The sequence below is a fragment of the Lacerta agilis genome, chromosome 15 (genome assembly GCF_009819535.1).
Source record: "Lacerta agilis isolate rLacAgi1 chromosome 15, rLacAgi1.pri, whole genome shotgun sequence".
Lineage (NCBI taxonomy): Eukaryota > Metazoa > Chordata > Lepidosauria > Squamata > Lacertidae > Lacerta > Lacerta agilis.
The window spans coordinates 37,303,472-37,328,298 of NC_046326.1; the positions used below are offsets into that span (position 1 = coordinate 37,303,472).

Sequence of the window (24,827 nt, forward strand, 5' to 3'; positions counted from 1 at the left end):
AGGTAAACTGGCCGTGGCAGAGGTGTTATTAGTAATATGGACCCAGCAGAGCAGAAAGCCAAGTGACCGAGAGATCAGTGTATCAGTCAGCGAAAGGGCAAATGGGAAGAGACAGCGGGAGAATGGGAACAGGGCTGTGCGGCGCTTGGGCTGAGATTAGAAGAAAGGAGCAGAGAGAGAGAGAGAGAGAGAGAGAGGAAGAATTGAGAGACCAGTGGTCAGAGGCCCATTTTAATGGACCCCTTTGAAGGAGAAATGCCGGGGAGGGGAAAGAGTTGCACCTGTCTTTGTGGCTTGAAATTTTTGGCTGAAGGGCGTGTGCGCAAGGTCTCATTTTCAGACTTGCTCCTTTCAAGGCCTCTCCTGTGTTGCATGTGTCTTTGGCTCTCTGCCACAGTTTCACAGTTGTGCCATGCAAAAAACCACAGCTTTTGTTATGTCTGTTTGGTTGCCAAAGCTGGTCCCTAGGGGTAGGAAGGTGTCAAGCTTCAAAAGTGCACGGATGAAATCTCAGCCCTGAATTGGAGAGGCACAGAGAGGAGAAGAAGGAGAAGGAGCAGGTAGAAGATTTTGAGTATTTCATGGGAGCATAGAATTGTAGAGTTGGAAAGGGACCTTTTGGATTATCTAGTCCAACCCCCTGCAATGCAGGAATATGCAGCTGTTGCAGACAGGGATTGAACCTGCAACCTTGGTGTTATCAGCACCATGCTCTGAGTGACTGAGCTATGTAGGCTGAGCAGATGGGAGAGCCAGCATAGTCCTTTGCTCCCTCCCCATGGCTAACATAAGCAGAATAAAGAATGCAAAATAAACAAATGCATTTAAAAATAAGGCTATAAACGGATGGTGTTGGAAGCACCATGGATGATGTTGGAAGCAGTGAATACCAGGAATCGCAAGTGGAGACAACTGGTGGCTTATCTGGTCCTATGTCTTATTCTCTCGTTGGACAGCCAGATGCCCCAGTGGGAAGTCTGAAAAGCAGAGCCTGAGTACAACAGCACTCTCCCCACTGTGATTCCCAGCAACTGGCATTCAAAGGCACACTTCCTCCAGCAGTGGAGGAGGAACATAGCCATTCTTCTGCAGCTATTAGCTAGTCTTCTGCATTTGGTTTGTTCTCCAGCTGCTCTTTCCCCATTCCTTTGTGGCTTGCTGAGTATCTGGGAGTGGCTAAAATTGACCAAGGTTAAGAAAGGTTTGTAAGCCAATAACAAACCATGGCTTCAGACTATGGTTTATTTCCAGTGAACAAGCCACAGATAAGCCACTGGGTAGGCTTTAATAAACCATGGTTTGGGGTTGTGTTGGGGCCAAAGAAATCATGGAAAAGCAAATGCTGCAAAATGTTCTGAAAAAAGAGGAGATGGGGAACCTGGGACTTTCTTAGATTCGCTCTTGTCACAATAAACTATGGTGTGTTGTTGCACCTGGAGACCGCCATTGTGTTGATATTTTTACACGGACATTTTTATATTGCATTCTGTTCGCAGTTCTAATGTTAGCCACCTTGGTTGGCTCATTTTGTAGAAAGATACAGATTATACATTGCTTTAGAATCAGTGAATACCAGGCTGTGGTATGGAGGCACGTGAAGGCACCATTTTGCTGAACCTAAGCAGGTCTGGGTCTGGTCAGCCCCTGGATGGGAGACCTCATGCCATTCCTAGAAGCTGCTTTGGGTCCCACGATGGAAGAATGTTGGTATATAAATGCAATAAAATAAAATACGGGGAATATTGGAGAGGGGACTTTGCTGAAATCAATTGGAGTTTCAGGAATGATTTTTTTATATTGTGTGGTTAACAAAATAATAATAATAATCTAACAAAGAGCACATGGTTAAAAGGTATCTTATCTTTCCCTACCCCCTGCCTTCAAACAGGTGCTTGGAAGAGAGGTGTACACCTCCAACAACCAGCTGGGTGGGATCCAGATCATGCACAACAACGGGGTGACCCATAGCACAGTATGTGACGACTTCGAAGGAGTCTACACCATTCTTCAATGGCTGTCTTACATGCCAAAGGTATTTCTCTCCGTCCACCCCCTTTTAGCTCTTCTGGCGTTGTTGTGGTTGGGTGCTTGGCTCAAGGACTGAGCTCTGGGGAGGCCACAAAGATAATCAGTGTCAATAAAGGTGTTGTATTGTATTGTATTGTATTGTATTGTATTGTATTGTATTGTATTGTATTGTATTGTATTGTATTGTAATACAATACAATACAATACAATAATCAGTGTGCAGCTTGGGGTTGCTCCTGAATGGCTAGGAGTGCTTTTTGTCAGCTACAGCTTGTTCGCCAGCTATCGCTGTTCTTGAACAGAGATCACCTGGCTGTGGTGGTTTTGCTCATTGGGAACCTCAAGAATTTAATGTGCTCTAAGTGGGCTGCCCTTGGAAGCTCCAGGTGGTGTGAAATGCTTCAGCTAGAACAGAATATCACCAGGACATAATGTTGGTGCTTAAAAGCTTGGGCTGGCTTCCCATCCGCTAGTGGGCCAAGCCGTATTCATGTACAAGGCCCTTAACAACTTGGGTCCAGGGCCCCTTTTGCCCTCCAAACGGGAATCAGGTTATATCGCTTCTGTTTGGCATGGATTTCCCCCAAGGAACCTTGGGAATTGTCATTTCAGAATTCACTTGTTACTTTGCAAAATGGTTGTATGTTCAAGGCCGCATACTTGGCAGCGACTATTACTCAGCGGCAGGGCACACCCTTTGCCTATCAAAGTCCCCAGTTAGCTCCTATTGGAAGGGCCAGGGGAAGGTGATGGAATAGCCCCTTCTTTGCCAGAGACCCTTGAGAGTTGTTGCTAGTTAGAGTAGACAGTCCTGGGATAGATCGGCAAAGTGCTGGATGTGGTAGAAGCAAGCCCTCCTGTGTTCCTGCGATGTCTAACTGGCCAAACGTATGAGCATTTCAAGAATCTTACGTACCAACTTTTCCCTCTCCTCCTCCCCCTTCCAGAGCGTTTTCAGCCCAGTCCCGATGATCACTGTCAAGGACCCGATAGAAAGAGCCGTTGACTTTGTTCCCACCAAGACACCTTATGATCCTCGCTGGATGCTGGCTGGACGCCCAAACCCAGGTACTTTAATTTCCAAAGAAAAGAGGAACTATCTGGGAAATGGTGGAGAGGGGATAATTAATCGCTGCACCATCTATCTATCATCTATCTATCCATACACTAATAGCAAAATCACACTCAGTTGCTTTCTGTTAGCGGTAGATTTAAATCTTCAGTATTCTACATTGTTTGGAACTTCTAGTTCAGTTCTCCTGCTCAGCTTGCTGGAAAAGGAGCTAGGGCCTTGCAAAAGGGCTGCTTACAGGACTTAACGTTAGGTTGCAGCCCAGGTTTAGCACAGAGCCTGCAAACTTTTAAAGGAGCTGAGGCTCTGTAAGTTGTGTTGCTTTTGACCTAGGAACCCAGCTGCCGTAGGGCACCCTCCCTCTGTTAGGAGTAATATCCTCTCCGACTCCCGAGTGCAACGTTCTGTCTGCTGTGCACTAATCCTGTATGTCAAGAGTGCGAAAGCTCAGGCCCAGGGGCCACAGGCAACCCTCCAAGCCTCTCTATCTGGCTCTGGGGACTCTTCCCCTGGCCGCACTCCACACCAGCCCTGTTTTGCACCCTCAAGTGTTACTTATGTGTCCTTGAACTCTGATGACGTGTCTTGTGAGCATGTGCAGAAACCAGCCTGTTGTACAAAGGTGAAAATTACCTTTGTTCCTCCCCACACTCTTTGCTTCTGGTCTGCCCACCCCTAGGAGGTTGCCCCAAAGGGCTGAAAAAGGTTCCTCAGCCCTGCTATATACAAATAGTGATCTTATTATTTGGCACCATCCCTGCTGGCAGCAGGCTTAGGGGCACCCCAAGGTTTGCAGAAGCACAAAAGTACTTTGGGGCAGGGGAAAGCCGTGACTGGGGCAGACCTGACTGTAAGGACTGAGCATACCCAGTGGTCCTGGAGTGCTGACTAACTGTTGAGAGGGGTGGAAGAAAGGGAGGATGGAATGGAGTATAATTAGAGAGGGTGTGGCCGGCTGCAACCCCGAGTAACACTCCACACAACAATGATTTATTGCAGGTCCCATGTGCTGCTGCTGCAGTAGTTTATAATAATAACAATAATAATATTATTTGAATTTATTTGGTAATGCATACTCCATAAGCCCTATAAGGTAGGCCAATATTATCCCATATGACAGATGATGGGACTGAGAGAGAGCAGCTATCCTAAGGTCACCTAATAGTTCACTGCAGAGGCAAAATTCTAACCAGGACTTCTTGAGCAGTGCCATCCTTCAGCAGCTGCACTTATCTGCTGGCTAGAATGGGATTTTTTTTTTTTTGGCAACTTCTTTTTGGCTAATATTCCATCCTTCCCCCTGCACCACCACCCACCCCGTCATCTTGCCAGCAATTCATCTGGCTTGTCGAAAGCATGCAGGTTCCAAATTGAGTGACTTCGAGTTTTTTAAATTTAGTGGAGGCGTTAAGGGGAAGCAGATGATTCTCCGCGATAAGTTTAAAGGAGAGATCTCCTAGGTGAAAAGTTAAAGCCGTTTATTAGGAGAGATAGCACCGCGATATTCTTCAAACTGACGCCCGATGCGAGGCCCGGAATCGAAACGATCAAGCTCTTGGACTCGGCGATGGAGAGATAATTTTGAAATGGATGGTCACATTTTACAGCGGGGGGCCACGGAGCCAAGGAACATTAGAACATAGTAATTTCAAGTTTGGGCTTGATAAAACACTTGCCATCCCGCTGGAGTCAGCAGAGGTTGGCTTTGCTCAGATTCCACTTTTTTAATTGCTTTTGCACTTGGCGTTACAGGGCAAGGAGTGCTTGTTCAAAATTATAGCGTTGCAAAAGAGGCTGAACACGACAGGCCTCCCCCACCTCCTACGTTTGTAGAGAGCCTGTGGGGGAAAGAGGCTTTTATAAGAAGCACGGTTCTCCTTGCTTAAGGGCAGTGGAGATTTCCTCCCCACCCCACAACAGAGAGGTATGGAAGCTGGCAATGCCTGCCTAGAGCCCATGTCTTCTTGGCACTGATTTTAAGCCTGTTCCTCTTCCCCACTTTGCTCTGTCATATCAGGGAAGAGCCATAGCTCAGTGGCAGAGCATCTGCTTTGCTTGCAGAAGGTGCCAGGTTCAATCCCAGGCATCTCCAGGTTGGGCTGAGGGAAAGAGTCCTGTCTGAAACCCTGGAGAGCCTCTGCCAGTCAGTGTAGGAAACATTGAACCAAGGAGGTTCACAAACAACTGAAAGCCAACAGCAGACAACACCCACATCCAGAATATATAATAATAAACTAGCCCGTTAAAACAGCATAACACTCTAAGATTCAAGCCAGGAGATCAGCGAAGTGTTTGTCTCAATAGTTGCATCCAATGATGTTATTTATTAAATTTGTGTACCACCCCTCATCTGTAGATCTCAGGGCAGTTCACAGGATAAAAACTTTAGCCCTGCTCAGAGTAGAATGATTGAAATCAATGGATTTCAATAACTGGGGTCCATTAATTTCAGTAGGTATTTTCCAAGAACAACTTAACGTTCCTGTTTTTGTTTTGTTTTTTAAAACTTACATTCCTGTTGAACCCGGGATCTTCTGTCTCCAAAGCCCACGCTTAGCCACAAAGAGGTGGCAGCTCCCCTAACTGATCAGTCCATGTCTTTAAGAATTGGCTCAGTCTCGCTACTGCCAAAACAGAGGAGGAGGAGGTGGGGAGGGGGAGAGAATTGCCGGTCTGATAGCCTGGCTTAAAAGAAATTTAAAGTGCATACATTTTAGAAACCGGCGGAAAGCCTTGAAGAACAACCTCTTTTAATGCCTTGGCTGCCTTCTGACAAATGTTTGCCATGTCTTGTGAGAAAGAGAAGGGGGAAAGGAACCACCCCGTAGAGTTATTTATTTAAAAGCAAGGCAAATTCCCTCTACTCCCTGTGTCCCATCGTTTAACAGTAAATGATGCCTTCTGCTGATAAATGGCCCTCTCTATGCAGACGAGCAAATTAAAGAGACAGCCACGGCGGCTGGCGGCAGGCAGGCAGGCATTTTCATAGCCTTTAATATATAACTTTTGGTGAGATTCACTTGGCATTGGCAACTTCTCTGAGAAAGTCTCTTTCGGAGTTTGCATTGAGCTCCCCAGGTCCTAGTGTGACGCTCTAACCACTGCACCACACTGGCGTAGCTACAGCAGAGTTGCCTGGCTCCGGAGAAAACTGAACATGCTTCAATTTATACATAGTCCAGGGAGTATCAGCTGCCCGTCTTTGGCTTGTTGGTTCAATGAGACTTCCTTGGTTGGCTTGGCTGATCTCTTGGTCATTCCTTCCTTTGGCTAGAGCAAGGCAGGCGTAAATCTCATTCCCTCCATGACTTCCATTTGTGTAACACAACTTCCTCTCCCCACATGCCCCACCCCTCCGCCCCCCTCCACCAAGTCTGCTCTGGAGGGTTGAGGGAACTCCTGGGACAGATTTGAGGAGCACACAGAGGGAAGGGAGAAGTCCTTGTGCAAATGGGATGACTTTGCAGGCTGAAACCCTAAAGCATTTCGAAAACAACGACTAAGGTGCAATACGTGGCACCTTAAAAGATACAGCACATTTATTGTGGCATAACCTTTACCTTTACCAGTTCATCAGATGCAAGAAAACGTTATAATTCATGTGAGCAGATACGCAATTTGTATGCATTGTCTTGTGCTTTGCTTTTAATTATGTTTATTTATCGGCATATTTATAATCCGCTTTGCAAGACTCATGACAACGTGCGCTCTCTTCCACTCCTCTTGATGTCTCTCTCTCTCTTCCCCCCCCCGCCTTTCTTTGTAGCTCAGAAGGGCCAGTGGCTCTCTGGCTTCTTTGACTACGGTTCCTTTTCGGAGATCATGCAGCCGTGGGCTCAGACCGTTGTGGTTGGCAGAGCCAGGTAAGTCGTTGTTGTTTGACGTTTAACATTTGTGGAGAATTTTGCATGTTCAAAGCACTTAAAGGTACATTATTTTGCTGTCATTTCTACAACAGCCCTGCAAAGGTGCTCAGTATAATTATCTCCGTACTGCAGATTGGGGCAGGGGGCTCGCTTAAGGCCCTGCTGTGAGTTTCCCAGACGGACATGAAATTAAAACTGGTTTCTGATTTCTAGGTCACAGCCAAACTTGTCAACGCAGTAAATTGGGGTGGGTAACCTCAAGCGCAGGGGCCAAATATGGCCCTCCAAGCCTCTCTGTGTGGCCCTTAGGACTCTTCCATAGGCCACACCTCCAGTCCCCTGGCCACAGCCTTCACTGCCCTTGCTTCATCCTTTCCTTTAATGTTTTTGCCTGGATGGAATATGTCCTTGAACGCAAATAATGCCTTTTTCCTTGTCTGTATGGAGGATTGGGAGGGTGCTTGGTGAAAGCTCAGTAATACCCGCAAGAGAGAATTTTCAGCCTCGTGTGTACTTCTCTGGCTTTCTTGCTCAACCTAAGCCCTATCTGTGGTTCAGAGGGAAAGGATGGCTATATGATTCTGCAACTCTATGATTCTATGATTCTATATGATGCAGCAAAGTGACTAAAAGACTGAAAGCCAAGCGAGACAATATTCTAAATGCCTGATCACTTTGCATATATTTAATTCTAAAATTGATGGCAGTGCACTATAGATTTGGGGCTGGGTATGTGAGGGTTCTCTCCCCCCACCCCACCCCACCCCGCCTCAAAATAAAATTCCATTTTCCTCAACGAAACGAAAAGAACAAAACCCCACAAGCAGCAGCTGCTGTCTCTTCCTTGGGTTTGGGGGATTTTCAGTTGGAAAAACTGTGCAGGAGGAAAGGATTTAACCCCAGCTCTCACCTGGTCAATCCTAATTTGAATCAGGATCCAACTTAATTTGTGTTTAAAAATGTAAAGTTGCAGAAACGCAATTGTGGATTTTGCCGTTTGTTACCAGGCTGGGTGGAATACCTGTTGGAGTGGTTGCTGTTGAAACCCGGACAGTGGAGCTGACCATTCCTGCAGACCCTGCAAACCTAGACTCGGAAGCCAAGGTATGTTTTTTGGCTCCAAAAACATGGCATGGGTCCTTGGGGGATGCGATGCAAGCTATCCTGCTGAGGGGAGTTGTTGTTGAGGGCGGTGAAAATGTGTCTGTTTCGTTCTTTTCAAATGGGCATGAAAAGTGACAAGGTGATTCCGACAAGATCTAGCGTGGTGTAGTGGTTAAAAGTGTCGGACTAGGACCTGGCAGGCCAGGGTTCAAATCCCCACCTGGACATGAAGCTGAGTGGGTGACCTTGGGCCCAGTCATTGCCTCTCAGCCTAACCTACCTTACAGGGTTATTGTGGGGATCTTGGAGGAAAAGGTGGGATATGGACGCAGTAAATGAATAAAAATTGGACAAACTTTGGAGGCAATGGGCCACAGTGCACACAAGCCTCCCAAGTTACACAGAGCTCTGCGTTAGTAGAATGGGAAGGACTGCTTAACTTCTCAGTTAATTCTGGAACAAGGCACTGACTTGAAATCTGTCCTTGGGGCCACTCACATGCCCACATGCATCCGAAGCATATCACTTTGAAGTGATATAGTGCTGGGGAATGTCTGTGATTCTCCAGCTGATAGATACCGACTCCCATCAGCTCTAGCTAGACTAGCCAATGGCCAGGGGTGATGGGAGTTATGTGAGATGTAGGCCAACAACACCTGTAGAGAGCCACTGGTGTTCTCCAGTGCAACATTTGTAAGGAGTTCACTCCTCCATCCTTCACTCACACGAAAGGAGGGGTGTATATGCAGTTGGTCTCCATGGGTTGCACACGCAGAGACCCACTACACCTCTGCATGCCCTGCCTGCTTTCGCAACCCCCTGACAGGCTTTCCTTGATGGCCCAGCAAGTCTTCAAAGAGCTTTTGCGGTGTTTCTTCTGGGGTTGCATCCAGGCTTCATCATGCTCTGAGCAGACCCATTGACAGGAGCAGACAGGACCACCGTGGGTCCGTTCCGTTTCCACGAGTCTGCTCTGAGTGCAGCCCCCTGTGTCTTAGCAGCTGTGGGCTGAAGTAACCTTAATCTCCTGCAGTTAATCGGTTTTGGTTTTGTATTGGCAGCTTTCGCTGCTGCTGCTGCTAATGCTGCCTTGCAGTTGATCCTTGTACTCACCTGCAAACCATTTCCTCTCACTCACCTTGCAACAGATTATCCAGCAGGCTGGCCAGGTGTGGTTTCCTGACTCAGCCTTCAAGACGGCTCAAGCAATAAAGGATTTCAACCGGGAAGGGCTGCCGCTGATGGTCTTTGCAAACTGGAGAGGCTTCTCTGGAGGAATGAAAGGTTGTTGTTTATTGTGGTGGTGGTGGTTAAAAATGGGTGGGGGTTTTTTCCCAGCCAGTGGTTGCATTTGCCCATTGGGATTGGTGGGGTGGACGGCAGGGAACCCAACCGTAGGTGAAACTGACTAATTCTCGTTTTCCCCTCATCCTCCTCCCTGCCGCATTCTACAAGGGCAAAACTGATAATGAGGAAGATGAAGTTGATAGCAAGGGCCACCTCTGGGCTGGTCTTAAATCGGCAGGCAGGCAGGTGGATGCTAGCCAAGGGTAAACAGGCTGCTGGGGCAGTGCTCTATTTGTCCTCATGGACCAGCTTCCACTGTGGGGTGGAACATGTATTCCGGAGAAGAAGCTTCCTCAAAGGGCGATCACCTTGGACATTATCCAGTGTCAGAAGATAGAGGAACCCAGGGAGCAAGTTAAGGGAGCATCTGTTGTCAATCTTCCCACACTCCTTAAGAGAAATGCTTGCAATTTTGGTTTCCATGTTGGGCGGTAGGGGGAGGCGGGAGCTGGAGAGGGGCAGAGGATTAAGCAGAGAGTGAAAATAAACAATTATACCACCCCTCGGTGCGCCTAAGAACACACAAATACATGCATATATACACACACTCCGCCAAGATTTGGCTGCGCCGTGGGTAAAATGACTCCAAAATTGTGTGTAATGAGTAGGAAAAGATTAGAGATCGCTCTTGCCATGTTGAGAATTGACATTAGTAGAGAAGGAGAGGGGGGGGGGACTCTTTACAAGTCGGCCTAGGAGGTCTAATTTAAGCCGTTGCACGCACGCACACGTGTCCCCCAACACATTGGCTTTTGCGCATATATTTATATCCATATATGTATATATAAACAAAAAATCTGTATGATAAATAAAAGCATATCGAGAGTGGGAAAGGTTTCTTTTTGCCGAATGAGCTCTGTCTAGCCGCGAGGCTATTCAACATAATGCAAAAATTAAATTATTTCCTCTTTTAAAAAAGAAGGAAGAGGACGCCTTGAATATTTAGATGGAGGGAAGCAGTTTATTTAGACGAACCGCCAGTGACCCACAACAGCGAGACATCAAGCGTGAAATTTACTCGAAATTAGCACCGGGGTCTTGGGCTCAGCGTGAATAGCGGTTGATAGGATGCAAATCCCAAAGATATTAAACCGCCTTGCTGGTAGCGCTACGGGGTCGCTCTCGGTTGGTTTTTCATGTTATACTTATTATTTTCCCCACCCCACCCCCACCGCCTGGGACAGGTTATAAATAACAATAAAAAGGGGGAACGGTTACCAGAGACTTTGACCAGAATGAAAAAAAACTGAAAAGACCTTTAAAAACAACTACAACAAACTCTGATTACCTGCATGTTTATATCGCGGCGGAACCTGCGCGTAATGGATTTAGGAGACTATTTTTATATGTACGCAATGGGTGTATTGCTTGGTGTGTGTGTGTGTGTGTGTGTGTGTGTGTGTTGCCATTTTTACTCTGAAGCTCCATCCAAACTGCTAAGGATGATTCGAGCTTTGAGTGTTGCCCAGAATTGATGGAAAGAGTCAGAGAGCAGGTCAGGGGAGAGAGGGAAAAAAATTCCAGATGCCTGTGTTTGCCAGTGTGAACCTGTAAGGTTGTTCCGGTGGCCTGGGAAATTAGACTTTTAACTTTGCACCGGACGGTTTGAAGGATATTCTGTCGGTGGCAGAATGTTCTGAGGTCATTGTGTCAAAACTGAAAATGTTTTCCCAGCCCATCAGAGAGAGGGGATCAACTATCTCTGCTTCTGTTTTGGTTAGAGCACCTGCTTCTCATGCAGAGACCCCCAGGTTCAGCCCCCGCCACCCCCAGATAGAGCTGGAGGGCAACCCCTTTCTGAAGCCCCGGAGAGCTGCCTCTGCCAGTCAGGGTAGACGATACTGAGCCAGATGTCCAATAGTCTGCTTCCTACATCCCTAGACGTAACATAACATGACATTCACTGCTCTTCCTCTAACCTGTGGCCCTCCAGATGTTGGATCACAACTCCCATCATGCCTGTTGGCTGGGGTTGGTGGAATTTAGAGTCGAACGACATCTGGAGGGCCACAGGTCCCCCCATCCCTACTCTAAAATAAGCTTGTGTCCCCTTCAGTAAGTCCACCCAGCTATACTTGGGACTTCTTCCCCAGTAGCACAGTCCTTCACTTTCGTTGGATTTCTGTCCAAAACCCACTTCTCTACACGCAGACTTTGCCTTCGCCTGTTAGTTTAACAGAGGGCAATGGAGGGACTGTGGAACACAAGCAAAAATGTACGTAGGAGGCAAGTCAAACCTTTGGTACATTTAGCTCAGTACTGCCCACTGCAGAGGTTCTCAGGTGGCAGTAGAGGAGATCCGTTCAGGTGGTCTGTGGGAAGGTTGCAGAACACGGTGCTCACCATAAACAAACAAACAAACAACGATCTGGTTCATCCACCACATTAGGAAAACAAATCTAGTTATTTTTTTAAAGAGAGAGGGTGGTATAAATTAATGTAGCCTGGACTTGCCAGTCTGCAATTGAATTCCATGCAAAAATAGCTACATTCAGGAAGCTCCCTTTGATTCATTCCTGCCCCATCTCCCTTTTCTCTTTATTTTTTTAAAATCTCCATCTCCGTGCAAATGAGAAAAAGAGGGAGGGAGGGAATGCAGTCTTCCCCATTTGGCCAGCCTCCTTCTACTGAGTTAAAATATACGCTCATGGCAGGAGTGAAAAATGCCAGGCTAATTACACAATTATTTTATTATGTAGCACTACTAAAAAATGTCTCCTAAAGAATTAATTTGGTTAAAATAATTTGAATTGAGCAATTATTTTCTTAACATTGGAATTAGCTGAAAGGAGCTTCAAGTGGTTTATTGCTAGCACTACATAATAAAGTGATTGTTTAATTAGCAATAAATTTGTCATTCCCCTTATATATATATTTATATAAAAAATAAGGATCTTTTCTTTTTCACCCAGAGATGACATTCACTCCTCAAAAAAAAAAAAAAATCCCCTCTTTGCTGCTAGCATTTTTTTAAAGTGTTCCATCCACCTGAACATCGGTTAAAGAATACATTTAAGCAATCCTTGGAAATCCTTCAAGAGTGCAATCTTTAAAAAAAAAACTATTTCTCACTTCCCATGATAACCAGGAATATTAGATGAACCCACAAAAGTGTCTGGTAGGGGGTGTCAGGCAGGGAGGCCAACAGTAGGGGGAGCCAGAGCCAACAGCAGGTAGAGCCAATTAGTTCTAGATTTGTCCCCTTCCTCCGCCTCCCCACTTCTCAGTTCTACAAGGGGCAACAATGAGGTGGAAGAGGAGGGAGCTGCCAGGCAGAGCCAGGTGGAAGCTGTTTGAGGGCAAACTGAGACTGGTGGGGTGGAGCCCCATTCACCCTAATACAGGCATGGCCAAACTAGGTCCTCCAGATGTTTTGGGACTACAGTTCCCATCATCCCTGACCACTGGTCCAGTTAGCTAGGGATGATGGGAGTTGTAGTCCCAAAACATCTGAAGGGCCATGTTTGGCCACGCCTGCCCTAATAGATCAGCCACTCCTGTGTGCTACAAGCAAAACAATGAGGTAGCCAGAAAAACACCCTCCAGATGTTTTGGACAGCAGCTCCCATCAACCTCAGCAAGCACAGTGCTAGGCCAGCAGTCTGACCGCCCTGGAATGTGGAGGTTCTGTTTGGCCCATGTGGCTAGCGGCCATGGATCTATCTCCCTTAACCATTAAAAAGCAAAAACAAGCCATCAGAGATAAATAGCAAGTGGCCACATCACCTCAAGCTGAAGCTGTGAGTTCCATGAGTTAACCGTGGTGGTCTCTGTGCGCAGCCTTACTTCCTGCCTATGGTGGGGCACTGGGGCAAGGTTTGAAGGATTCTTACACCTGTGTCCTTTCCCCTCCCTGTGCAGACATGTACGACCAGGTGTTGAAATTCGGGGCCTACATCGTGGACGGTTTGCGGGAGTACAAGCAGCCTGTCCTTGTTTACATCCCGCCCCAAGCAGAGCTGAGAGGAGGCTCTTGGGTGGTGATCGACCCCACCATTAACCCCCGGCACATGGAGATGTACGCAGATCGGGAAAGCAGGTAATTGCTTCAGTCTTGCGCCTCCTTCCATCCCAGCTTGCCTACCTCAGAGATGCAAACGCCCAACTAGCTGAGCGATGCCCAGATCCCATCATCATGAAGTTGAGAGTCCCAACAACCTATCAGAAGCTGCCGTGTACAGAGACAGACCCATTCAAGTCCACCTGACTGACGCAGTGAGGGGTGTGGCCTGGGGAGAAGGGGCGTGGCTAGGGGAAAGGTGTGGCCTGGAGAGAGTTTTAGGGCCATACAGGGAGGCCTGCATTTGGGCTCTGCATCTGAGATTTCCCTCTGGAAGGGTGTGAAGAAGGAATGACAATAGGTGTGGCTTATTGCGGGGGGGGGGCGGGGGGGGCAGTACAGCCTGGGGCAGCCCTGAGGGCCAGATAGAAAGGCTGCCATTGGCTCCCGAGTCCTACTGTAACAGAGCAGACTGCGACTCCCATCAGCCCCTTTTGGCACGACCCATTGTGGTTCAGAATGTCAGGAGGGCACCATGTCCAGGAAGGCTGCTTTTAAAGCATAAAACTGCCAAGAAGCCTAGTCTGGCAATTTGAACAATGTGAAGGGATGCATGGTCTGGGGTTTTTTATTTTTTGTTTTGCTATGAAGTGCTTCCTCCCCCGGGGCGGATGCCACACTCAAATAAATCCTGGTCTAATATAAGATTTAGTGCTAGAGTTCCCCCCTTTTTCATGAGGTTTGAATCCCTTGGAGGCTGCTTGCTGTGGGGGAGAAGGGTCTTCCCCACTGAGGTGCACCTCCCAGTCCAGACGCATTCAGCCACGAATGGAGTAGCCCCTTTGAGAATATATTCCTTTTTATTCCCCCCCCCCGCCGCCCCCTTTCTTCAGAGGAGGGGTTCTGGAGCCCGAAGGCACAGTGGAAATCAAGTTCCGAAAGAAAGATTTGGTGAAGACAATGAGGCGTGTGGATCCCATCTACGTGCGTCTGGCAGAACGACTTGGTGAGTGTTGGTGGGGTTGCTCATGTGCAAATAAAAACATGTCCAGCCAGTTTCTAAGAAATGCATCCACTTTTCCTTTCCATTGGCCCATTTTGAGGCTTTTGCCTGTCAGAATCATGGGGGGTGGGGGTTTGTTCGGTGGTGTTTTTCCACTCCTTATTCCTCAGGTTGTAAGGCAGAGAACAAGAAAAAATTTAGGAGGAGTGTGTTGTGTGGAAAGGCCTGTCTAAGGCCAGGTGTGTAGATTTTTTTTGGAAACAATTGGGAGACTGCAGTTACAGCTCCTGTGTTTATTTACAGTGGAGTCTGGTCCATTAGGGGGAATGGGGCAGGTGGTTGGGGGAGTGAGTGACCTGGCCTGCTGCCTGGAAAAGGTTCTCCACCCTTTATATAATGTTATAGTAATATTTGGGATTTATACAGTGCTTTCTCTGCTCAATAAAGTGTATCAGTTCAGAGAAAAGGCGAGTGAGAGGTGACATGATAAGCGTTTATTAAATGTTTGATGGCATGGAGAAAGCGGAGTTTTTCCTCCCTCTTTCATTGCACTAGAACTCATCCAATGAAACTGAATGTTGGGAAATTCGGGACAGATAAAAGAAAGTACTTTTTCGTGGAGCACGTAGTTTATGGAACCTGCTCCCCCAGGAGGCAGTGGTGTCTACCAGCTTGTGTGGCTTTAAACGAGGATTGGACAAATTCATGGAGGAGAGGGCTACGTTCTTACTCCACAGTCAGAGGCAGTAATGCTTCTCAATACCAGTTTCTGGAAACTGCAGGAGGGGAGAGTTCTCCTGTGCTCAGGTCCAGTGTTTGGGTTTCCCACAGACATCTTGGTGGCCACTGTGAGAACAGGATGTTAGACTAGACGGGCCATGGGCCTGATCCAGCAGAACTCTTATTTGTGCCCTTACATTCTTAGGACTTTTTTTTTTTAGTACCTTGCTGCATGTCGGTGCCATATCTGTATGGAGGTTGCATTTAGGCTGCTTGGTTTAAAACCCGCAAACATTGCAGCTAGGCTGCTTTGCACTGAATCCTGAAGCTGTGTCCAAAAGCGTTTTGTGATACAGCAAACCAGGAGCAGTTTGCCCTTTCTTCGTAGGGGCTGGATGCATAGCTGTCAACTTTTCCCTTTTCTTGCGAGGAATCCTATTTGGAATAAAGGAATTTCCCTTTTTTTAAAAAAGGGAAAAGTTGACAGCTATGGCTGGATGTGTCCCGAGCACAAGGGTGGGGACTGATGAGAACATTATTTTTAACACATGACTCCTCCCGACCAGAGCATCAGATGTGCTGAACTCACACCCTGAATCCCCATTTTTGATTCAGCTGCTGTTAACGTCCCCTGAATCTCTTCTTCTCACCCTGGTTTGCGCTCAGCCTTCCGGAGGTATCAATACAAAACCAAAAAGAACGCTTTTTACTACAATTAAAAGATGCTTCAAATTTCTCCCCCTGCCCCCCTTTTTTAAATAGCATGGTTTGTTTGTGTGCGTGTGTTTTTAAAAAAATAATATCTATTGACTCCAATATCCCCCTGCCAAAGAAACAGGCTAATAATTTCTGTGCAAAACACCACCAGTGACACCATAGGCGGAGCCCCTTCTCCACCATCCAGAGAGAATGGGAGAGAGTGCATTAAAAGCTTTGGTTGCTGATAAGTGTCTTGCTTAGATGGCTCATAATTGCTCTCAATGTCGGGCCATCGGTGGTGCTGGCGATTCTCCCCCACCCACTAATGCTGTTCAAAAGCAGGATGAGCCTAGATTGTAGGACACAGCGAATTGCATAATTTCTCCCTCCCTCTCTCTCTTCCTCATTTTTTTCCATTTTTTTTTTTTTGTGCCGGTTTTTCTTTCTGGCCAATTTAAAATTTGTCAAAGCCGGTCGTCTTCTGGATCACTGCCCTTTGATATTTTGCGCACTCCATTTGCCACAAACAAGCCGCAGGGCCGCGGTTCATGCTGACTCCAGCAGAAGCGCAGAGAGTTCCATTTATCTTACAGCAGCCTGCCGCACACTTGCTCATTAGCTGGGGGTTCGCTGCCTCTCTTAACCCCTGAATGGCCGCCATCATTTCTGCCGAGCGGCTGCTTTGTGGCAACATGGGTGGGGGGGGGACGACACGAGGGACGGTGCTCTTGCATCTGTTTGGGGTGGGGTGGGGATGGCTGGGTGGAGGGAATCCGAGGGCAGCGTTGCGTTTTCGTTCTGAACCTCTCTCTCCGCCACTGGGTTTCCACTGGCAGAGAGGGCTTGGGGGCAGCACAAGGAAGATCTTGAATAATGTGACACAGATCTGCTCATTATCAATTTTTTCCCAAGCGTCGTAACCGAAATCTTTATTAGTTTCGTGTTTATTAAAATGTCACTCAATGTTACGTGTTGAGCTTTGGCGTAAGCGGAAGAGCTTTGGCGCAGCAGGGGGTTTGTGAGGCTGTGTGTCTTAGCGCTTTTAGGCTGCTTAAACTTTTTAGAGCTTGCCAGTTAGGCTTTTTTTTTATTTAAAACTCCCCCCCCCCCAAAAAAAAACCTCACATGAGATTTATTTATTTTTAAGTCTTCTGGTGATGATTTGTCGGCAGAAATGGTTAACCAGGAATATGTGACTGTGAGAAAACAATCAAGCCAACGTTTGAAAATGAAGTCAATATGAAACTGGCCATAGTGCAGCATAATGCAGCCAAGTGTGGTTTTTAATTCAGTACAGTCAGCCAGTGGAACTTCATGGCACAGGACAGAGCAGGGGCCCACTGGAGAGACTCGGTATAGGGGTGGAGTCAGCTACAAAATGGTGGTGGATAGAGACCGAGTTGGGCCATATCAGTTTGCAGTTAAGAACATCATTTTCTATTGAGATACAGTATTTTTCTTTTTGAAATGGCTGAATTCTTTGACGTGGTGATTTCCTTGTGGCAAGGAGTTCCACAGCTCAGTTTTCCTCAAACTAAGCACAGGCTTTGGCTCTGGAAGTATTGTGATCCAGTCTCTCCTTTTTGGGCAGAATTTGCTGATAAAGAGGCTAACTGGAAAAGGCCATTCATTTTGCGTTTTCTCTTACTGCCTTTACACTTCGCAGAGTATGATTTCTTCTCCTTTCACACTTAACTTGTCCCTTATACACCCTTCAGACTTCCTGTTTCCTTCATTTATTTATGTGCACTTATTATTCGCTTTTCTTTACAAAACGTAACCCCAAGCAACTTACATATTAGTACAAAGATTAAAACTCTCATAAAACCAAAACAGAATAAAAACCATAATCGCATTCATACTTATAAAAGGCAGACCTACCACATCCCACCCACTGAAAGAAATCACAAATATCTTTTTTAAAAAAACAAAAAAACAACCCTCCAGATTACAGCCAAAAGTCTGGGTAAAAAGAAATGATTTTGCCTGGTGCATAAAAGTAGATGGTGATGGCACCAGGCAGGTCTCCCTAGGAAGAGCATTCCATAAGCAGGGAGCCACCACAGAAAAGGCATTGCGGTCCTGAGCTCAGTAAGGCAGTCAAAACTGAGCTGCTTTCATATACCCATAGCCAGAGATGGGAGCTGGAGGACTGAATGGAAATCCTTAAGGGAAGAGCTGTGTTTTAGTGGAGAGTGCTTTCACACGTGGGCACCCTTCCAGAAGTGTTGGGTGTGGCAAAAGTGTGTATGGTCTGATACACACATCCAGCAAGCAAGAGGCATTCTATCTCAGTTCATGCACACTTTCCCCAGCCAGGTAGAATCACTTGAGGAAGGTGCAGAGCAGGGCCAGTGAGGAATGTGGCCTTGTCGGGGTCCCAAGGGCCAGTTAGAGAGGCCTGGAGGGCCACGTATGTCACACTCACTCACTCTCTCTCTCTCTCTCTCACACACACACACACACACACACCCAAGACTGAGGTTCCCCGTTTTTCATGCAGAAGGCTCGTAAGTTCAGTACCCAGCATCTCCAGCTTAACAGGATCAGGCATTAGTTATGGTGGGAGACCTTTCCCTGCCTGAGACTCTAGAGAGCTGCTTCCAGTCAGAGTTGGTAAAACTGGGCTAGGCGGGCAAATAGCATGACCCAGTATATAAGGAATCTTCTGAAGTTTCTATTCACTCAATGTCAGTAGGTAAGGGATGCTGAACTACCAGGAGCCTAGATCAGTCTTTGCGTGTCACGTTTTCAGGTTAAATGAGTTTTTTAGCATTGATTTCATTGAATGAACGCCGTATGGTGTCTTAACAGCATTCAAGATTGTGGCTCTCGGTGCTATTTTGGCTTGGGAAATTGGGAGAGATGGAAAGAAATGCAGTGACTGGCGCCTTTCTAACTTTTCTGTTGTTCACTTGCCCTCTTGCTTTCGGTCGTGATCTGTTACAACTTGGGAGAAGCACAGATTGTGTTACATGGTAAGAGTTTTAAATGTTCAGAAATATTAATAAAAACGTTCTCACAGCACCATGGTGAATGTGTCCTCTCAGATCAGTTGCTTATGGGTTGTTGACCTATTGAAGATAATAGGTCACACACATGATGAGACACACACCGAGTTGGGAGGGATGGACTAGCCAACATCTTTGACTTGCTAGAGAGCGTCCATCACTTTCTTAAATGGAACGCAAGTTGAAACCCCTTCAGAATCGTGATCTTCTCCCCCGCCATTGCCTGCTTGGCACTTTGGGAGTTACAGAATGGCCATATGGCATCAGATGACTTTGTAGGGTGATGCATTGTTGGAAATTTGCAGCTGTGGGATCTTCCTTTAAAAAATAAAAACAACGTGTGTGAGTTTTCTGTGCTGATAGCTTCTGCAAATGCAATCTGCCTCTCAACGGCACTAGTGTTTGGAGATCCATGAATGCAAAGAAGAGCCCTGCTGGATCAGGCCAATGGCCCATCTAGCTTACCTTCCTGGTCTCACATCAGCCCACCAGGTGCCTCTGGGAAGCCTGAGAACAAGGCACAGGTGCAGTAGCCTTCTCCCCACTTGTGACTCCCATCAGCTACTATGCAGAGGCATATACTGCCTTGGAGGTAGAACATTGGCATCATGGCTCATAACCATTGGTTGTGTTATCCTCCTGAATGTGCCTGGACCGCAACAGCCTGATGACTTCAGTGGTCCATGCATTGGTAACCTCAAGGCTGGAGTACTGTAATGCGCTTTATGTGTGGCTACCCTTGCATTTGGTCCAGAAGCTTCAACTAGCGCAGAATGCAGCATCTAGACTGCTCACAGGAGCAGATTACTGGCAACCTGTTACCCCGCTGTGGAGAGTAGCACTGGTTTCAAGGTACTTGTGTTAATTCACAATGCCCTAAACACCTTGGTCCCATAGTATCTTTCTGCCACAGGAGTATGTTGGTCAGTACAAGGTTGGGAGTTAACTCTTTATCAGCAAATGCACGATCTCCACAAAGTTGGCTGAGTGTTGGGCCTAGTGAGCATACCAGCTCATTCCCGGTGGTCTTACTCCATGAAGATCAGTTACCGAGACTTTAAAGTCCCTGCCTCCTTGCAGCTTGCCTATGTCACCACCTCCCCAGGGCTTTTCCCAAGCAGTCGGAGACTGCACCTGCATGCCTGTCTTTGCTCCTCCCGTCTCATGCCTCTTCCGGTTCTGGGAGTCGGCAGAGAAGGGAGCTGATCACAGCAAGAGGAGACACCTGTGACTCGTTCCCAGCCAGACTCGTCTGTGCCTCTTGGCCTCCCTCCTCTGCTTCTTCAGCCTCTGCCTCTGATTCTGGACTTCTCCCTGCCGCAGACTCTCATCGCTCACTAAGCCCTGTTGCCTCTTCAGCTTCTGACACCTCCCCCCCCCAGTCTTCTCCCTCTTTTCCCTTTGACCACCCATCACCATCGCACCACCATTTCCCAGACTCTGAGCCTTCTTCCCTCCCCAGCTGGTTCCTCCCACCATTCTACCCTCTGCATCTACCGGTCCATGACACTTAAGGACAGATTCCTGATGGCTGAGATCCTCTGATGGGGCACTTCTGGTTGTTCCCCACACAACACCTGAGGTTCAGTTGGCCATTACTAGGTACTGAGTGTGGCAGGCCAGCCCCCATGAAGCTCCCTAGCTGTACAGGTTCGGGGGAAACCATCCTTCGCTTCCTTCAGGTGTCCCTTGAAGATTTTCTTATTTGCACAGGCGTAAAAGCCCTCCCCATCTTTTAAGTGCGAGGCCTGATGATCTGACTGCAAAAGAAAGAAACCTATTCCTTTATATTTAATTGTACAGGGGTCTTATGGAATTGATTGAGAGCTTAGCCTTTTACAATACCCAGTGAATAAGAAATGTTCCTGACAATCAATCAATGATAGGATAATCACTCTTTATTCCCCTTCTCTCCCCCTCCCTTCCCCATCCTTCATTGTTACCTCTTTCTTTCAAGAGAAGAGGGTTCAGAAGCCAAAAATCTTTATAGACGCCACTTTTAAATTAAGCAGAAAATAGACATTGACATATTTGTTAATCTCACCTGGATCATTACCGGGGCTGGCTCGACAACACAAGGGTGGCAGACGGTCTGGAATACATGAGTGTTTGCTTCCTTAACAACTGCTGCTGTCCTGCAAAAAAAAGGGGGGGGTTCTAAAAAAAAAAGCAATAGAAAATAGAAAAGAAGGCAGCACAGCACTGTATTTAAAAATAATTATGGCACTAGCAGTAGCCTTCCAACACCTGATTCCTAGTGTAATAAAGTCGTTGAGGTGCACTTGGCTTATGTTAGAAGAATGCAGCGGCACAACATGAAAATGTAATGCTACGATTATGAAGCATGTGCATCTCACACGCTGTCAACTCCAGCGCCTTTGCGTGCAGAGGTCAGCGTTGCATATTTGCACACTTTAGAATAGGCCCTGGTTCTGGGGGCTGCCTTTACCCCCCCCCCCCCATTCCCTGCCTTGCATCTGATCAAACCTTTCTTTCCTCCGCTCTGGTTCCTACACCCCCCCCCCCACTTGGAACATGCATCTTTCAGGGAAGGGCCATGGCTCAGTGGCAAAGCATCTGCTTGGCATGCAGAAGGCCCCAGGTTCAACCCCTGGCTGGGAAAGAGCCCTGCCTGAAACCCCAGAAAGCCACTGCCAGTCAGTGTCAGCAGTACTGCTCTATTTGGACCAATGGGCTGACTTAGTTGAAGGTACCTTCCTAGTGTTCTGGTGACTCCAGTTAAGATCTTGTTTCTGCCCCCACCTTCATCATGCTCTGGCTTAAACAACTGACAGCTAGTGATGGATGAGCAATCTCCAGCTCGCCCCATAATTAATTTGGTTTCATAACCCCCCAGAAAAAATATGTGAAAGAGCCTGTTTTCTGTCTGTGCTTTCCCCAAAAAGGTTTGGGGATTTTCCTTTAGTTGTATTCAAATGTAGATGTTGGAACCTTCATCAACACGTGTTCCTGGGCCACAGTGTGGTTAGCAATGCTAGTACAATAAAATAAAACGTTTCTTAAAAGCAGTAGACAAGTTGCCCACATGTCAACAAAGTGGGGCCCCCTGGCGAGGCTGCTTGGAGAGAGGATTTCAGATACAAGGTGCCACCGCTGCAAAGTCTGTCTCTGCAGTTGGCTCCTGCCATATCTTCAGTGTTTCAGAGATGGGGAGCCACCACTGAAAAGGCACTCTCTCTTGTCATCGTCCTCCCTGCCTTCCTCAGAGAAGGGGCCTAGATAAAGGTCTTGGGGACTTTCCTGTTGTTAATGAGACCTCCCTGAGGGACAGGCAGGGATAACTGGCTGGTAGCAAACTTGGCATAAGCCAGGCTCAATCTGAAAGGGCAGAGGGTTACTCTGAGGTTCTCAAGTGACATGTATAGGGAGCAGGCGGCCTTGCCCCTCAGCGCCAAGCTGCACGTGACACCTGTCATGTGTTTTCCTGTGTTGCTTATTTAAATAGTGTGGTGGGCCGATTGCATGTGCACGTGTGTGTTTGTGTTTGTGTGTGTGTTTGTGTTTGTGTGTGTAGTTAAGCCTTTGTGTGCCCACTGTGGTTCCAGTTGGAATTGTCCTCCCCAATGGGAAGAAACATGGCGGCTATTCTTGCTTTCCCCATCATCGCCCCCAGGAGAAATTGCTCCAGTGCATGGACCAGTTCAGCTTCTGTTTGGCTTCATTCCAAGGTGCACATACAATGTTAAATGCAAATTCCAGCATTAGATTCCAGCCATGGTCGAGTGTGGCTAAGCCTATTAAAATCCTCATTGGATCAAAGGGCACACAGCGACTGACTCAATCTATCAGCACCCTGCTTTGAGCTGTCCGTGGTGCTAGCTCTGAGCAGGCCTTGTAGCCAAGCGCATTGCCGTGAGCTGCCCATAGTGCTGCCTTTATGGGTCATCATTCATTCATGTTGCACTGAGCATAGCGCTGTTTCTAAAATGGCCCTGTATTTTTGATTTTTAAAAAAGAATTTATAGACCAGTTAATAACAATTGCACATAGGAAAACAGTTAAAAGTAGTTCTGATGCAGATGCAGAGTGAGATGAAAAAAAATCAACTGAATGCATATCCCGTATTTTTCACTCCGCAAGATGCACCTGACCATAAGACGCACCTAGTTTTTAGAAGAGGAAAGGGAGAAAGCTCCTTTTTTTGGATCAGCTCAGTGTTGTGCTGCTTCTTTTGCAAAGGAAAGGAGCCATTTCTACAGTTTCCAGACAGATAATCTAATAAGCCAGTCACATGTCACTGGGGAAACAAACAGCCTCCATCTGCAGAACATTCAACAATGGAGGCCTGGGCAAGGGGCCGGGGCCGGAAAGGGAGCCAGCAATTGACCACACATTTTCTCCATAAGACGTGCAGATATTTCCCCTTACTTTTTAGGATCCCAGTTTGATTGGAGGTTATTTAACCCTTTGGGTTCTCCTTTTTGTTGGGGCTGGGTAGATATTGGTCCAGTCCAGAAATGCAGACCTAATCTCCTGAAAGCAGGGGTGGGCAGCCTGTGGCTCTCCAGGTGTTGCTTGATGAGGCAGGTGGGAGTTCCACCACATCTGGAGCTTATATAACTCAGCAACAGGGTCAGAATTTTCTGAATGAAGCAGTCGGGATTGGCTAACAGGGATGGATGTGTGCTTCTTTCTTGTCCCACACAGATCCTTGTGCTTCGCCCAAGAATGCTGTTCTCTGTCCCTCCAACTCATTTCATCTCCTTATCCTCTGTCCTTCAATTCCTTCCCTGCAACCCTGCTCTGTAGCTTGGGAATTCAAAATCTAGATCTTGGAAGCACAGGAGATAATGGTGTGTGAAGCTGCGATCTCTGTAGATTTGCATGCATTTTATAAATGCATTCTGCTGTGTGTGTGTGTGTGTGTGTGTATGTGTGTGATTGACTCTGTTCCAATTCTGAATCAGAACTATTGGGTTGGATTGCAGGGCACTGAACTGGCCAAGGATATAATGGTGTGAGAATGAGGGGCTCTTTGGGCTCACTTTGGGCTCTTGGGACCTTCTGCCTATTTTTCTTCAGGGCCTTGGGATATCTACAGCGTCTCAATATCTTCTGTGCTTTTCCCCCTGTGCCTTGGGATCTCTTGAGGTCTTGAGCTTGCTTATTCGCCTGTGAGGGAACCCGAGTAAATGCTTGTTTCTAAGCTTTAGGGGTGGAGGAGCCGAGTGTTTTTTTTTTTTTTTGTTTCGTTCCCTGTGGCTCGTTCCTTCTGCTTCTTTCTCTCTCTCTCTTCTCCCCTGCGGTCTCTGACAGGTATCCTTTGTTGTTGTTGTTGTTTGATTTCAGGCACCCCGGAGCTAAGCCCAGCTGAGCGGAAGGAACTGGAGACCAAGCTGAAGGAACGGGAGGAATTCCTAATTCCCATTTACCATCAGGTAGCAGTGCAGTTTGCTGACTTGCACGACACGCCCGGCCGGATGCAGGAGAAGGGTGTCATTACGGTAAGTACGATGAATCCTTTTCTTGCTGCTGCTGCTGTCAAAAGCTCTGGTGTGTGCAGACACCCTTTGAATGGTCACTGAGGAGGTCCTCACAGCCCCAAATTTCAAAGAAGCAGGAGTGGGTGGGGGAGCCGTGGCCAGCCGTGATTTATACTAACCATGCGGCATTAATATTAAAATTTTGGAAAGGAAAGAGAGAGTTTCAAGCAACCTTGGGGATCTTATCCCTAGCAACGCTTAGGAAAGAGTTTGCAATCTAGAGGTAGCAGGGACACAAACCTCTTGGGCATCAGATGTGAACATGAATACAGCAAGTTGCCTGATACCATTGGCCTACAAAGTGCCCTCCCTGTGGAACGCCCTCCTGTCAGAGATAAATAATTTTACAGCCTTCTATAGACATCTGAAGGCAGCCCTGGGAAGCTTTTGACTTGTGACGTTCTGTTGTGTTTCTGTATATTCTGTAGAAAGCTGTCCAGGGTGACTGGGGCAACCCACTCAGATGGGTGGGG

At 47.2% G+C, this 24,827-nt stretch overlaps 1 protein-coding gene across 7 annotated transcripts in view; it reads left to right on the plus strand.

The window, feature by feature from the left end:
• The window catches only part of ACACA (acetyl-CoA carboxylase alpha), a 180,608-nt gene that overhangs the window by 141,815 nt on the left and 13,966 nt on the right, over nucleotides 1-24,827 (plus strand). For all 7 annotated transcript variants that reach the window (XM_033171920.1, XM_033171922.1, XM_033171921.1 and 4 more), the window contains 8 exons: nucleotides 1,889-2,032; nucleotides 2,976-3,096; nucleotides 6,867-6,963; nucleotides 7,974-8,070; nucleotides 9,219-9,354; nucleotides 13,279-13,456; nucleotides 14,311-14,423; nucleotides 24,161-24,315. In XM_033171920.1, the coding sequence (XP_033027811.1) occupies nucleotides 1,889-2,032; nucleotides 2,976-3,096; nucleotides 6,867-6,963; nucleotides 7,974-8,070; nucleotides 9,219-9,354; nucleotides 13,279-13,456; nucleotides 14,311-14,423; nucleotides 24,161-24,315 (1,041 nt within the window). The remainder of the gene's footprint in view (nucleotides 1-1,888; nucleotides 2,033-2,975; nucleotides 3,097-6,866; nucleotides 6,964-7,973; nucleotides 8,071-9,218; nucleotides 9,355-13,278; nucleotides 13,457-14,310; nucleotides 14,424-24,160; nucleotides 24,316-24,827) is intronic.